This window comes from Trichoderma atroviride, chromosome 2 (assembly GCF_020647795.1).
Source record: "Trichoderma atroviride chromosome 2, complete sequence".
Classification (NCBI taxonomy): Eukaryota; Fungi; Ascomycota; class Sordariomycetes; order Hypocreales; family Hypocreaceae; genus Trichoderma; species Trichoderma atroviride.
Genome location: NC_089401.1, coordinates 2,555,986 through 2,571,517, shown reverse-complemented (window position 1 = coordinate 2,571,517; position 15,532 = coordinate 2,555,986). Strand labels below are relative to the sequence as shown.

General features: G+C 50.8%; 4 protein-coding genes across 4 annotated transcripts; 1 reads left to right on the top strand and 3 right to left on the bottom strand.

The window, feature by feature from the left end:
* Positions 1 to 6,036: 6,036 nt before the first annotated feature.
* TrAtP1_003641 (uncharacterized protein) lies at positions 6,037 to 10,214 on the top strand. Its single transcript, XM_014088201.2, has 2 exons — positions 6,037 to 7,163; positions 7,240 to 10,214. Exons 1-2 carry the CDS (start codon positions 6,852 to 6,854, stop codon positions 9,895 to 9,897), a joined length of 2,970 nt encoding a protein of 989 aa, XP_013943676.1. The 5' UTR covers positions 6,037 to 6,851; the 3' UTR covers positions 9,898 to 10,214.
* Positions 6,278 to 6,574, bottom strand: TrAtP1_003642 (uncharacterized protein; the record flags this gene model as incomplete). Its single annotated transcript, XM_066111969.1, has 1 exon — positions 6,278 to 6,574. One exon carries the CDS (start codon positions 6,572 to 6,574, stop codon positions 6,278 to 6,280), a length of 297 nt encoding a protein of 98 aa, XP_065968050.1.
* Positions 10,215 to 10,237: 23 nt separating the features above from the next.
* On the bottom strand, positions 10,238 to 11,472 carry TrAtP1_003640 (uncharacterized protein). The gene has a single exon (XM_014088058.2). It carries the CDS (start codon positions 11,352 to 11,354, stop codon positions 10,749 to 10,751), a length of 606 nt encoding a protein of 201 aa, XP_013943533.2. The 5' UTR covers positions 11,355 to 11,472; the 3' UTR covers positions 10,238 to 10,748.
* A 1,276-nt stretch (positions 11,473 to 12,748) lies between these two features.
* Positions 12,749 to 14,669, bottom strand: TrAtP1_003639 (uncharacterized protein; the record flags this gene model as incomplete). Its single annotated transcript, XM_014088057.2, has 4 exons — positions 12,749 to 13,212; positions 13,276 to 14,153; positions 14,248 to 14,409; positions 14,488 to 14,669. 4 exons carry the CDS (start codon positions 14,667 to 14,669, stop codon positions 12,749 to 12,751), a joined length of 1,686 nt encoding a protein of 561 aa, XP_013943532.1.
* Positions 14,670 to 15,532: the final 863 nt, after the last annotated feature.

The following is a 15,532-nucleotide window of genomic DNA, read 5'->3' as shown; positions in this document are numbered from 1 at the left end:
CGTGTTTTGCGCATTCCCCTGACCAAGGGGTACTTGCGATTTAAACCAGATTATGTATGTCTGCCGGTAGCGTCCCAAAAGTGAGCACAAGTCCGTCTTCATCAATTCGCCTATTTATCTACATCAGGTGCCAGGGCAATGTCTTTGCAGCATAGCGGGCGATGCTAGCGTGAGAGTCGCAAGCCACAATGAATCCCGTAAGCAGTAGTTGTGCTAGGCAGAATACATGTGATACAACGGTGTTGAAGCAGCCCAAGGAATTCTTTAGAGAAGAAAGAAATCATGAAATAATTTGGGTGAAAGAAATCGATATGTGATGAGATCGCATCTCTAGGATATCACGATTCCAGCTGCAAGGTTGTATTCGTCAACGTAAACTACTGCATAATAGTTTACACAAAACAGCACATACGTACATTGTATATACTGATTCATGTGTGTCGCTGAGGCATACCTGTTGTCGCTAGGCATACTTGTACAGCAAGACCCTTTGGATACCAGTGAAAAGCTCGACACTTTGCCTTGGCAGCTCTACCCAATATGGAGAGTCGTATTGGCAGCACATCCTTGGACCAAACATACTTGTACATAGCACCGCTACCTTCTTCAGCTCATCTCACAACTGGCGTGGTCACCGACCAGTAATATTTTAGTCCCAATGCCTGCCTCAGGAGAAACATGATTTGCGCTTCGTGCTGCTGCTAACGGCAGGAGAGTCCACTTTGGGCGCCGATCCGACATTGACGGTCTTGTTTGGGGAGGCTAATAATATCACCATGGCTAGTCTAATACGGACAGGCCCTGGAGTCCCAGTGCGGCAGATGAGATGCGCCGCAGGATCGACAGAGTTCACGATAGCTGGCCGCTCAGCTCAATCAACAGCAACACGAGGATTCCGGTGACGATGTGCTGCTGAAGATATGGAGCAAGCTAATGGTTAGGCGCTCTGTAGTTTGCGGGGAAATAGAATTGCGAAAAAGAATAGTGGAGCTCAACTCCGAGTCAAGTATTTGCCTTTTTGGTCCAGCTTTGTGAATGTAGTGGACATCAATATCATACTCGAAGACGTACAACTAGCACGCACCAGGAGTGCTCATATCCCCCTAAAATGCATGTCTCAGAGTGATGTGAGCCGCATCATGGACTGTGGATTGAGGCCTGACCGCATACAGCAGCGGCGGGCAATGCCAAATGCAAGTTTGTGCGTGAACATTCTTGGCAAACAATGGCTGGCTCCTATTCGCAACCGGTTGGCCTTTGTCCTATTAGCCATCGCAGCTCTTACTGGACCGGCTTTATTCCCGATTGCACGAACAAGTATGGCGCTCATGTACCGGTACCTGCGAGAGCCACATTCGAAAGGGGGCTGTTACGAGAGCATGGTTCAGCACCCTAAAGACATCGGCGCGCGCCTCGTACGTAGTAGCGCATAAAGATGGGCGAACCGCCTGACGCTGGGATACCTTTGCGGCCCCGTTGACAACGATTCCGGACGGAGATTTACCCGGAAACCTGGAATTGGCCGCAATGACATCTCCAGGTCCTCCAAGTGATCCAAGCTCTGATCCCGTCCCAGATCAAGAAGGGCCAACGTCTTCATATCCCCCGGGGAGGTATACTGATGGAAATGAATGATGGGCAATGCGAGAAAAAGGGAGGCCATGGCCATTGGTTACAAAGCACTCTCCATAGGTCGGCGCAACCAGAGGTGTGTGCCCCCATGTCCAGGCAGCCATATTCCTTATGGTTGCTCTCATCGTCTGCCCGCCGTTCTGCGCGCTGGTGGCGCTCTGGTGGTGGTCAGGGTCCAGCTGAAGCCCACGATGATTTGCTGCGACTGCTGAATGTTGAACCAGGCTGTAGCCGTTGTAACCGTAACAGTAGTAGCAGCGGCAGCAGCGGTAATATGAGTGCTTGTATAGTAGCAACAGCTGTGAGTCGCAGTGCATACGAGAGAGCATTACCAAGTCTCAGGTAGAAACACCCCAGCAGCTATTGTGATGATGGATCTGTGTGTCACCATGTGCAACGATCTATATCGTCTCGCTTTAGGGCCTCTCCTTGGGCTCTCCTCTGCCGCGCCTTTTGCCAGCCGAATATACTGCTTCTGGGGGTAATATCGGCAGCCAAGATCCGATGTTTGTCAGACCCAAAGCGGCGGACCGGACAGGCCACCGAGTTGAAACATGAGAGCAGCTGGCCGACTTGCAACATATACATGTGCATAAGTAGGATGAGTCCTCTGGGAGCAGAGGTCTCTTGGCAAAGGAGTATCTGGCTGTCGGCTACAAGGGTCTCAAACACGCCCAATCTGCACGGGCCGTCATCCCATTACTCGGCCAAGCATAGTGCTACAGTATGCCATCTGGTCGAGGCTGGCGCCACGAATAGCAGCACTGCATACCATCTTGATGCCCTGGCAACCCTGACATCGACGCCTGGATCTCGCCCGACCGGCGGCTGCACGGCGCTGCGCTTTTGGTAAGCGAACAAGGGCCACGATTGGTCCCAAGACGGCGGGATTGGGAAGGGGTCTGCGGAACTGCTAGTATGAGAATGGGCCAGCGCCAGAATCCTCCGTTTCCCGTAATTTGTCTGCGAAATGCTCCCGGCCGTCAAGAAGTTGTCCGACGTTGTCTTTAGCCCGTCATAATTCGAATTAATTACGCATCCCGAGCGTCTCCTCCATCTGGGGTCCCAACGCCATCGGCCACTTTCCAGCACTTGGCCTACAGCAGCGGGGCTCGGCAGCTTCAGCCGCGGGCTTTGTGGAGGAGGCTAGCCATTTGGTCTGATTTGGTTCGCTGCTGCGCTGAAGAATGAGGGTACGGTTGCTGCATTGCACCATCACACTGTATGGAAACAAAAACGAAAAAAAGTGAGAAGAGAAGTGGGTGGAGGCAGAAAGAAGCGGCAGCGCCTTGACCGTTTTTTGGGCTGCAGCATCTGCAGAGGCAGGCGGTAACCACGTCTCGTCTGCGCTTACCGATTGTTCGCAGATGGGGCAACGAGGCACATGTACTCGTACCTTTTCTGTACAAGCAGCGCTCTTCTCTCTTCGCTACACTCACTTGTCTCTTTTCTTGCCGCCTTCACACGCACACACGCCATTTGCATATCATCGTGCATACGCATTGTTCGTACAAGGCAATCAATCTATGCACCCGAGGCCACCCCAAGCAAGGAGAAAGGAGATGCTCCCAAAACGAGTTGCCGTCGGTCCGGCGTTGCGCCACCACGACATAGGCTCGCGTTTATAGGATGGACGCAAAGACCTTTTGGCTAGGCGGTGATTTAGTTTTCAATTTCTTACGAGCTACCAGGGACTACCAGGAACCACCATGCCCTAATTAAATACACGTACAAGGACTTGTATATGGACTGATTTATCATTGATCGATATACCCAGCAAGGTAGGAGACCCCTAAACTTTATAGGATACAAGCAATATCGCCAAAATGCAGCCCTCCCGCAGCTGGCTCTCCAGTGGAACGTTTGGCAGGGCAGGGCAGGGCCATGCTTCAAATCTTCCGTCGGGCAAGGCTTCCTACACGGCATGCTAGGCATCCATGTTTAGAGTCGATGGCGGTAACACTTTGCGTGTAGATCCCTGGATCAGCCATCGAAAAAGCACGCAGTCTCGTGTATGTACATGTACCGGCAAAGAGTGGACATGCAGCGCTTTTATGCGCAGAAACAACTCTCTCACCGCTGGGCTAGGACGTCAGTTTCGTGCATGTATGAGCTGTTTTTCTTTACACGTAACTAGTACTAGTACCTGTATTGCTCCTCGTGCACTTATACAAGTACAAGTAGACTGATGGCTCACAGGGTGCTAGGAGATTTACAAGCAATAGGTGCGGTGTAGATGCAGCACATTCAAATCATCGAATACTGTGTTGCCCTGATTGACAGGACCTTTTTTACGTGTAATCCGGCTGTCATCTCTTCATGAGACACATGAGCCGATCAATCCACGCACTACCTACTGCTTGGCTGCCTACTGCTACCGGTTGAAACGAGCAACGAATGATTGCAATGCACCCAGGCCCTGTAGCCAAGACCATTATGCTCGTATACAATGTCTCTAGGCCTCTGCGATTGGCAGACATGACGGGCTGTTGGCTGCACTCACACTGTCCTCCAACCGGTGAGATCATCTTCATCCTCACATCCTCTCGTCTCCTCGTCTTCCTATTCCTCGTTCCTCATCTTCAGCCTGTGCGGTTGGAAGAAAGTCCCCGACTGCAAGGTGGGAGCAGTGCAGGTACTCGCCAGGTAGCAGATACACGAGCCACCCGCCATTTCGGCGCCCAACTCCACCTGCGTGTCTAAGAGCGGGACGAGCCCCGTGCATTTGCTCGCTACGCCAGCCGAGATGCAGCATGTACGGAGTACGTGGATGCTACCATTGCAAATCTGTGCCTAATAGGAGCGAGCCAGCCGGTGCTGCTTCGGTGCCCTGGCCCTGGCAATGCAGCAGCACCTCTGACAGCCCTTTTCTGAGCCCTCCTTCAGCTCCTGGAGCGAAGAGGGTGCATCATGTCCGGGCTGTCGATTCCGTCATCACCGCTGCTTTGGTTCTGACGTGCGGGTACTCCGCGACTTGTGGTGTACATGTACAGTTGTCTCAGACACAGAAGTCAGGTACAGGTACAGTGCCGCCAGCAACAGCCTCAGTATCACCACACTCAGCTGTCAGTTTCAGTCTGACATTTCAGCGCCATTGGGCCTTTCGTAGCCGTCTTGCCATTTGCCCGCTATCCGCGCGTAGGTTTCTTTTCTCTCATTGTCCTTTTGGGGCATCAGGGCGAGTCAACTATGCATGCAAGGCGGCGCCTTACATTGGCACGATGCGGCACGGGCTCCTCTACCGCCACTCTGTTGGTGTAAGTGGGATGCTCTGGCAATGGGTACATGTAGAAACCAGCAATGCAATGCTCGCCATTGTGTGATGTGTTCGCAGCCCGCATTGACGGGGCTCTGCTGCTGCGCGGCTGCTTGCCATGAACCCCCCGTCGACACAATTTGCTTGTACGCCCACCGTTTCATCATCGTCATGTGCCTCCAGGCCGTATGCGCGGATGGGCTTATACTTGCACAGGACACAGTAGCGCTGCTCAATCTCCTTGCTGGCTTGTCCAATTGCCCGCTGCTAATCCACTTGCTCCTTGTAGAGTAGGCACACGGGAGAGACGACAGATGCTCGCCAAGCTGCGATGGCCTCAGAAGGGCCCGGATGCCGCTGGAAATGAAGGCCGGCGTCTGGATGCGCCTCGCAGGGGCATCTCGCATACCGCCACCAGGACCCCTCTTTGCTGCCGCCGCTCTTTTGCCATATATCGATGCAGGATTGGGTGACAGAAGTGGTTGAACTGGCGGAGCAGCTGCTAGGAATTGCACAGGTCATGGAGTCCACTAACACGCTCTGCACTGTTGAAATCTCTTCCCTCTGTTGCTCTATTAGACCCTGCAGGGAATGTAAAGTTGTGGGAGCAGTAAGGGCAGGTGTGCGTACTTGTAGCGTCATCAGCTCGGTGTCCAAACTGGATGTGGATGCACCAATTGGGGAAGCCCTCGCACATTTTGGTCAGTCTTGGGGAACAAAATTGAAGTGAAACACAATGGCCATGCTGCTTTGCCAACACCATGTCAGCGCACACAGCCCGGAACAGACAAATCTAAGCAACACTAAATCAAATAATAACCGCCGTGTCAGTTGCCTACCGGAACCCGCGCCGCCAGAGTGACGATGCCACTGGAGTACATGGACCATCCACCTCGCCAAAACGGCTGGGCTGCAATACTTCCATGTACCTCCAAGCGCAGCCCGGCGCGGGCGCATCTGCGGTGCCGGGCTTGTACTGGCCAGCCGCTAGCCGGTCCATGTACTGTACAAGCCCTGGACCCAGGTACCCTGCTGGTAGCGCTGGTAGCTCTCGGCAGGTCGCAGGCGCAGGTTCGAGGGCAAGCGCAAGCCCGCCACCTTCAGAGCTGGGGAATCGTCGACCGCATCTGGAGCAATTTTTTTTTTTTGGCTTTGGCTGCAAGTGCGAATCAGATGTGCAAAGCACGACTCAACTTGCAGGAGCCATTGAAGTTTAGCCTTGCCCTCGAATTCTACCTCACCTCTAAACCTCTCTTCTGCTGAGACATATAGAACTTCTCCTCCTCGCATCTTCGTCTTCCAAAACTGCGCAGATTGGGCGGTGGACTGACTACTGACGGCGATGCCCTTGAGGCTGCAGAAGCAACGTTTCTGCCAATAGTGCCTGCATCAGCAGCCAAAACACTCGTCCAGGGTGCCCTCCTCCCCAAAAGACCCAATCTCACCACCTGGGATAATCACAGTCTCCTTTCTACCGGGCCAGGGAGTCAGCCGCCACCTCGGGCTGGCCTGGTCGGACACCACGAGCACGGCCCTTGCCGACTGGCCTCGCGTATATCCTCGTGCAACTCCCGGCCTGCTGCCGCGGCACCGCTCAGGCTTGGAGACTCTTGGCCTTGCAAGATCCCTCATCTTGCTCGCCGCTGCTCCATACTGTAAGCTCCTCTTGCGGCCGTCCTGCAGCATCTCCAAGCCAGACGACACCCGAGATCTAGATTCAAGCCCCCCGGCGGCGCGAGGCAATGGCAAACTCCGCATCAGAGCCGGATAGCTAGCTTCTTGCGACTTCCTCTCCTTTCTTGGCTTTGTCGGATGTTTGACTATCGTTGGCCTTTTGCCCACATCCAAGAGGGCTCCTCCTCTGCCAACCTTCTCTTTGCTTTGCCTGATTCGGACTGCGATCTGGGCTTTCGACTACATCTCACTCATCCGAATACTACCCAATGCCCTCGACATTGTCGCCATGGACCCGGATTCAGACTCAGAACCTGGTGGTTCGATGGCGAATCGTGGACCTGCCGTCTTGGCCGTCACAGCAGCTACACTGGTTCTTGCCTCGATTTTCGTCTTCGCTCGCATGATATCTCGGTACTTTATTGTCAAACGGTTTACCTGGGATGATAGGATCATTCTCCTGTCGTGGCTCATTTCTTTCTTTTTGTCTTTTACCATCTGCTTTGGCGTTTCCAAAGGACTCGGCAAACACGACATCGATATCCCTCCAGAGCAGATCCCTACACTCCGTCGCTGTGAATATGTCTTCTCTATCCTTTATGTACGTGTCCTCCCCCCCTGTTTGTCGTCTGCTTCGTGTCGTCTGCTTGAGAGAATGGGCTTGCTGATTATACTAGAATCCGGCGTTGATGGCTACGAAAACGAGTATTCTCATATTCTATCTGCGCCTGACTCAAAACACCCAAATGGTTCTCCGATTTGCCTCCTGGCTCATCCTCGTCATTGTAAATATTGCTGGCGTTGTCCTTACGTTTATGAATATCTTTCAGTGTACACCGGTACAAGCTGCTTGGAACGCAAATTACAACGGTCCAACAAAGTGTATTCCTCTGCTTACCGAATTCATCTGCTCCTCTCCCGTCAACATCGTTACGGATCTTGCCATTCTCGCACTTCCTATTCCTGTCCTCACCGGCATGCGGCTACCCTCGCGGCAAAAGACTATTCTTGTCATTACTTTTACTCTTGGTATCTTCGTTGCTGTTGTGGATGTCGTCCGAATCTACTACCTTCAGCAGGCCATTGCCGACGCTCCTACCGGATCCATCACCGATCCCAGCTCGAGATTTGGCGGCCAAGCCGACTTTGCCTACAACGCCTCGCTGGCGCTGATGTGGAGTGCTGTCGAGGTCAATGTCGGCACCACCTGCGCTTGCATCCCGACTCTGAAGCCCCTGGTCCTTCGGCTTCTGCCTTCCATGCTTTACAAACCTAGCGGCCACGGGACCAGGCATAATAACCCCCATACAAGCAGCGAAAAGAGCCGACAAGCCTCTGAAAACCCGACGCCAGGCAACAACAACAGCAATAACAATAACAATACCTCACCAGGAGTTGCCAAACCAGAGCCAGTTGCTAGGGGCGCCCTTGGAGGTCGATACTACGATTGCCCTGGTCCGGATGCACCCATGAGTGCCATGGAATTCTTGACCACCCCCGATATGGCCTCCTTTGGAGGAACGGCCAATGCTTCTGCCAACCGCTCCCGCACTACTAACACGGTCTCGACAGACCACTCTTATGAAAACGGCATCTATTTTGGCTTCGTCAACATGACCAAGCCTAAGAGCATGCTCCGAGCTAATAAACGAGAATCATGGAAATACTGCACAATAGTGGCTATCCTCTTCTTTTTGTGGGGGATTTCGTATGGTTTGCTTAACACGCTTAATAATGCAATTGCCACAGTAAACGATATGAGTACAGCTCAGACGATTGGCCTAACGAGCGCGTATTTTGGCGGAGGCTACTTCTTTGGTCCTCTTCTTGTTGGCGAATGGATTCTGCGGCGAGACGAACATAGTCGATTCAAGCGTCATCGAGAAAATAACGACGAAAGTATTGGGGGTTACAAGGCGACGTTCATCACCGGCTTGTGCATTTACGGCACGGGCACCATCATCTTTTGGCCGTCAGCTGTAACCAATTCCTTTGGCGGGTTCATGATCAGTAGCTTTGTCGTTGGTTTTGGGCTTTCAGTCCTCGAAGTTGCCGCCAATTCCTTCATGGTGCTCTGCGGGCCCCCGCAGTATGGAGAAGCTCGCCTAATGCTGGCACAAGCGGTGCAGGCCGTGGGCAGCGTACTCAGTGGCCTCCTAGCCCAAAAGGTCTTCTTCACTTCTCTCAATGGCGTCCAATCGAGCAGCCAGAGCAACAGCACTACGCTCCTTAATGTTCAGTGGACGTACCTTGGCATTACCCTGCTTTGCGTTGTGCTCGGACTGTTTTTCTATTACATGCCGTTACCCGAGGTTAGTGACAGCGAACTTGAGGAGTCAACCAAGCAGCTGCCTGTGGACCCGTGTAAGAAGAGTATCGGTGGCCTGCAGCTGCGAACCGTCAGTCTCATCTTGGCCGTTCTAGCCCAGTATTTATACGTTGGGGCCCAAGAGAGCAACAGCACTTTCTTCAACAGTCTCATCATCTCCATCTTGCCCGGCCAGCCCAGGTCCGGCATGATTGCCGCCGGCGGCAAGGCTATTGGAATCAATGCTGCTGATCCAGACCAACCTCCCGGGCTCAATCTCTCTCTTTCGGACTATTTGACGGTTGGGCACACGGCATTTGCCATTTCACGATTTGCCACCACATATCTCATTTACTTATCTGTCAAGAATCCTCGGCTTCCTCAGCCACGAACCATTCTCAGCTTCAGCATCATCATCTGCTTCATATCCGCTCTCCTTTGTGTTGTTTTACGACCTTCTAATACCAATTTATTGTTTATCCCTGCTTGCTTGTTTTTCTTTGCTGAGGGCCCAATATGGCCTCTTATTTTCGCCATCGGCATGCGTGGCCAGGGAAGAAGAACGAAGCGAGCGGCCGCTTTCATCACGATGGGAGGATCTGGTCCTCTGTTTTTCCCATTCATCATGTATGGTATCATCCTACGCGGCGGTTCGGTGCAGCAGGCATTTATACTCCTCGTGGCGATGCAAGTGGTCATGATGGCCCTGCCAGTTTTCCTGACCTACGTAAAGGATGCCCGACTGATGGTTGATCCACGTCCACCCCGCCGCGCACCGATGAATAGAGGCGAGCGCCCCACAGATGAGGTGCTTGCTGACGTCAACGCAGAACCTCGCGGTACAGACTCTGTTACTATAACAACTGATTTTTATAGAGAACCCGGAGCTGTGGAAAAGGTAGAAAAGCCCCAGCGCGGATTCATTGGCATGGTATCTAAAGGTCTGGGCGCAAAGTTGCATGGCTCTCGGCGCAAATCTTCACCAACTCTCGAAGTAGAACATAGCGAGGGCAGTTTGGATGACTAGAAGTGATGTTCTCGGTTTCTCCTTTCCCTTTTGTCTTTTCTTGGATATTATTCTTGGGACGCATATATCGCGAATATGTTTGCTGAGGTCCTAAAGTTTTTCAGTACTGGTTGGTTTTGTCTGGTGTTTGGCGATGGCTGGCTTGGTTTTACATTATACCCATTTCAAACGGAGGCTGGTTTTGGATATCGTCTGTGGGAATACAGACTAGTAGCATTTATAAAAAAAAGGGACCGGTTTTATACTTTAGCTCGGCGTGCTCATCAGATGAGGACAGTGTAGATAGTGTAATTATTGCACACATATTCATCCATTTCAAATGAAAACTACTTATGATGGCGTGATATCTCGCCTCTCCTTCCAAAGCAAATTGACTGGGGTATATGAGAGTTGCATCATATCCTAATCACCAGACGGACTTGATTTCGTCCTCAATTGATGCAAAGACTTGGACTCCTCGCCTTCCCAGCGCCGTTGCGATCCCTACTGCCCGAGCCCCTACATGGCGCATTCTCTTATACCCTTCACCATTATGCACTCCCCCAACCCCAATGATTTCCAAGTGAGCTAGCCGAGGATCTTGGTCGAATCTGCGTCGAAGGGTTGCCACGTTACCCAGAGCAAGAGGGTGAAGAGGAGGCCCGGCCATACCGCCAATGCCTTCTCCCGGAAGAATCTTTTGATAATCGCCAGAAGTCTCAAGAGAATCGAGCAGAATGCACGATCCGAGAGTGTTTGTCGCGGTGAGGAAGCTAAGTTTGGAGGCTGAGATGGTGTTGGAGGTGGAGGTGGTGCTAAGAAGAGAGGAAATGAGGGAGTCGAATTGGCCGGCGTGAGTGTAAGGCGGGATCTTAATACCGATGGGTATGGATGTATCGGAAGGGAGGGCGTCGAAGTAGGAGGTTAATGAGGTGGGGGAGTATGCTGGTGGGGGGAGGTTCGGGATGTTTGGACAGGAGAGGTTGATTTCCATGGCTAGGGGGGAAGAGGCAGGATGGTGAGGTGGAGAATGTTTGGATGAGATTGTGGCAGGTTGATATTTCGGCGGGGGAGCCGGTGACGCTGATGATGATTGTTTTGGGAGGGGAAGAAGAAGTTGTCACGGTAGATGCCAAGGAGGAGATGATGGAAAGGTATTGCGATAGGGGTAGAGGGCTATAGCCGAGTGTGTTGAGCGTAGCAACCGGTGGCACATTTGCTGCGTTGTCTTTGACATCGGACTCGGAGTCCTCTGGCGGCCCGGAAAAGGTTCCCGGAGTAGCCTTTCCCGTTGCCGGGTCGAAGAAGGCGTAGCGGTGCGAATCGGCGGCGTGCGGGAACCCGTCGATGAGGCTCGTCCGGGTAGTGACGGCGCCGGTGGAGGGGCAGAGGAGGAGGTCGTGGAGGTGGGACTCGGTGGTGGCCCAGGGGGAGGCGGTGTTGAGGAGGGGTGGGTGGAAGGAGAGGTTTGGTGGCATTTTTTTTTTTTTTTTTTTTTTTTGAACAGGTGATTATTTGAATGTTCTTTGTTTGCTGAGTACAGCTTATATATTTCTGTTTTCGGCAAGTGGAAAGTTCGCTCGAAGGATTTCTTGTGCGATGCGATATAATGAGACAAAAAAAGAACAAAAACGTGGGGATGGGAAAACTTCCCGAGAAGATACGCCCCACATTAATAAAACGGTCCGTCCCGCGTAAGCGAACCGAAGAACGTTGTTCAAATAGGAAAGCATCCGAGTAATGTATATGTATGTACTGTACTTTGTACTAACGTACCGCTTTTGCGAAGCAATCTGGTGACTCAAGACAAAGGGGGCATTAAACAGCTCTTCACATCTTGGTTTGCTTCACCTCTACCCCACACATTATAAGAACTAGAAGCCTGAGGTTTTTTTTCCCCCGCAGTCGGAAGCGGTTTCCAAGAGGGGCAGGTTCTTTGAGGCAGGTTGTACCCTCCCCCCGTAGTGTAGTGGGCAGTTAGTTGAGATGTGTGAGTGTAAAGTAAGCATTTATAATCTTCATGTAACTACTAACTAGTATGCTTTACTACTAATTAGTATGCTTTTCTTTTTAAGCGAGCGAGACAAAATTTATACCCCCCCCGATTTTTACATAATGCGTGGCGGATGGAAGGAACGGATATTGAAGGCTAATTTTCCCCTCTAGTCTCTCTCTCCTCCCTCGGCATAGAGACTGGTTTTTTTGCATATGAATGACCTTGTTCCCCTCACTGGTTTTGCTCTTATTGAAAGTTTTTGCTTTTTCTATGTGTTTCACTGCGTTTTCTATCACACTATTGTCTTAACTTTACAACTGACGAGTTCTATTCTATACGCTCGACGATATTAGCTACTCATGTTCCAAATCATACTTCAATCTCAACAAAGCGGTTCAACTATAACCCGATCCTTGAGTCTCAAGAAGCAAAGATGCGAAACACAGGGAAAAAAAGGTTACTCTTGAACCATCTACACCATCACGCGGCGAACAGCAAAAAAAAGGGTTAGAGAATGCTAATGTTTATCGTCATACATACAGGCCTTGTTCGTTCATCAAGAAGAAGAAAAAAAGAAGAAATTATATACAGGTGGATATAGGATCGGGGTACAATATATATGTCTTTGAGGAAAAGAAGAAAGGTGAGTGTGAAAATGCAACTCGCCCTCCAATACAAGAAAAAGGAAAAAGAAAAATGAGCCAGTTTCGAAACCCATTTTTATAATAAGAAAAATGCTTGCAGACATGTCGAAACCAAAAATGCACTTTTTTTAAAACAACTCAGATCGAGAGACATCTGGAAACCCATAACCTTAAAAAGCAAACAATGCAATAAAACAGAAAAGAAAAAAGAAGAGCATTATATCGAAAACATTTACCAACCAAATTGTTCACAGTGGAGTTCTACTCCAGGACCGTCAGATCGTATGCACGCCGCGGTGGTGTTACGGACTTGTGTCATGAGGCCCTCAGGTCCGCATCCCAGAACCAGGACACGCTGCTCTACTGGAGTCTGCTCAATCTCAGCTCGGATCAAAGCAGGGATATCTGGCTTGCCACTCTTGACGGAATTGTCATAGGCGTTTGACGGTACTGATTCTGCTTCTTCTGCAGTCGACTCTCCCGAAGATGCTGAACCGGCAGATGTCAAGGGCTGAGCTGTTACGGCAGGGGTCGCCTTTTCGGCATCGGTTTCGGAGGATGCTGTGGTGGGTACTGATCCTATGCGAATTTCTCCGTCTGTCTTTTCTGCCGACGATCGGGTAACGTAGACTTCGAGCTGCACGCGGGGATCTTTGGCAAGGGTTTCGAGGTGAGTAGCAAACCAATTAAGGTGGCCTGTTCATGTCTTTGTTAGCTCATTGTGATTTTATCTTTTAGGGCAAAGATATGTTGACTCACTCCTATGTTTGACCATCAAGATGAAGACAATCTTCTTGTCTTGTTGCTCAGGGGACATGTTCTTGAGCATGTTGAGCGCCATTCCAAAAGTAAAGGTCGAGCCACTTCCACCTGCAACCAAGACAACTCTCTCGTACTCGGAGGCATCAGGCAGGGTACCATAGGCTCCTTCAACTGAGGCCTTGACGGTCACACCAGGGTTCTTGACGGCGTATCGATACAGATCCTGAGTGAAACCATCATGGGAGTTGACAACAAACTCCATGGGCTCCATGTTTGCAATTGTGAAGGGGTGGGTCTCGCTGAGTCGGACGGACGGGATCCAAAGGAAGCAGTGTTGTCCAGAAACGGCGCCCAAGGGAGCCTTTTTGAGCGTCACTCGAGTGGCGCCGTTTGGCAGAGGCGTAAGGGTAGCAGTGTTGTTGACGCTGTATACCAACAGGCGAGTTACGCGAACAAGTCGGTCAAGCACCCAGACGCTAGCGACAGCAATGACAACAAAGACGATCCTCTTGCCGAACATTGGCTGATGAAGGCCTACCATGACAATGGCGATGATCCAGCAGCTCATGTGGACATAGTAGAAGAGTTCGTACCACCACCGACGAATGACGGCACCTGCGAATCCAACAATGACAAAGGACAAGCCGGCAATCTCGCCATAAATCACGCTCTCTTCCCGAAGGATGGAGGCTCTTCCCATGGCCGTGAAGTATTTGGTGTAGCAAGAGGCGTGGATGATGACAAAGCTAATGCACATGTAGCCGGCGATTTGATGCAAGATGTTGAGACGTTCGTAAGACCAGGCTGTGAGGAATGCCAGGGGGGTGTTTTTCAAGGCGAGAAAGATGAGCAAGGTTAAATTCGCAAGGGCCATCCTATTTTTTGTTGATATACATCGTCAGCTTGTTGAACGAAGAACACAAGACGGCAAGTCCTCTAAAGGGCTTCGAGGAGGCATTTCTATCTTACCATGCGGCTCGCCCACCCATGGTACCGGTGAGGCCAATGACGGGATTGTTAATGTTTGTAAAGGCGAGGGCAATGTTGATGACAACATAAAGCGAAACTAGGATGGCGTGTCCTCGAGAAGGCAAGCCGGGTGCTGTGTGAAGAAGAACATGTCGCGGTTTCCTATCCTCTTGTCTTAGCCTCTTTTTACTACGAAGTGAGTTGATACCACCCCAAAGGTTTGATGAAATTTCTTCTTACCGAGACAATGCAGCAAGTGCCGATACTCCTTTCTTCCCAATATTGGTCTTCTGCGCAAGTCGTCGTCCAAGATGAAAGACGATGGGTATCAAGGCGAGGCCTCCCACAGCACCGACAAATGTGTACATCCGCTCATGGTTGATGTCCTCGCTCCGCATGAGAGCTGCGGCGTGGCTGGACATTTTTTTCGACGGTTTTGTTGATGTGAAGCAAAATCGATTCGGCTAAAGGATAGAGTCGAAGACAGTTCAGGGTATTGCCGCAAGATCGAAGACAATGTCTTTGCTTCTATAAATCACTTGAAACCGACAGTGATTAACGGCAAGGATGTGATGAGAAGAGAGAAGGAAGAAGAGAGAAGGAAGAAGAGAAAAGATGAAGATGATGGATGACTAGTGATGAGGCAAGCAAAGATTGGAATCTTGCTGTGAATAAGTGGGTGAGTGCAGATGCAAAAGAGTTTTCGATGGAACAGTCCAGGGGACGTCTTCTATATGTCCTTTCTGACAAACAACAAGACAATCTTATCAGCAACAGGGAACCCAAGAAGAGGCATCAGCCCGCTTACCGTCCAAACGTCTTATCTACACCAAGCATGCAGGTGAATAAGGATCTTCCCGAAATTCTAGATTTTCTATTTTTACCCTCCGAGGTGTGGATAATTCGCAAAAAAAATCAGACCATGCAAGCCTTGTTCTTGTTCTTAGCCTTGCAAAAAGATATCGAAAAAGATCGCCCACCCATGCAAACAAGAAGACAAGAAAAAGCACGGTTCCAAGGCTGAGGCAGAATCTTGGGGGATAGAGATTGCGACTTTGGATGGTAATATCAGCCGTTTCAAACGGGAAGGTAATTTGTCATTCGTTCCGCCGTCGACGTCGTGTTATTTTTTCGACGACTTTCTGATGCCCTGGTGGTTCCTGCTTTGATAATGCCTGTCAGACATGTGTTACCCCGGCCCCGACGGCGCGGGCAAATAAGTTGATTACCTACTGTTTTTTTCCTTTCCTTTTTCTGAGAGACAAGTATAATTTATACTTTTCTC

Bases quoted from the DNA above. Each gene is read 5' to 3' on its own strand.
- TrAtP1_003640 (XM_014088058.2), bottom strand. From the start codon at position 11,354: ATGCCACCAAACCTCTCCTTCCACCCACCCCTCCTCAACACCGCCTCC.
- TrAtP1_003641 (XM_014088201.2), top strand. From the start codon at position 6,852: ATGGACCCGGATTCAGACTCAGAACCTGGTGGTTCGATGGCGAATCGT. The intron at 7,164-7,239 runs GTACGTGTCCTC...TGATTATACTAG, and splicing joins ATGTCTTCTCTATCCTTTAT to AATCCGGCGTTGATGGCTAC.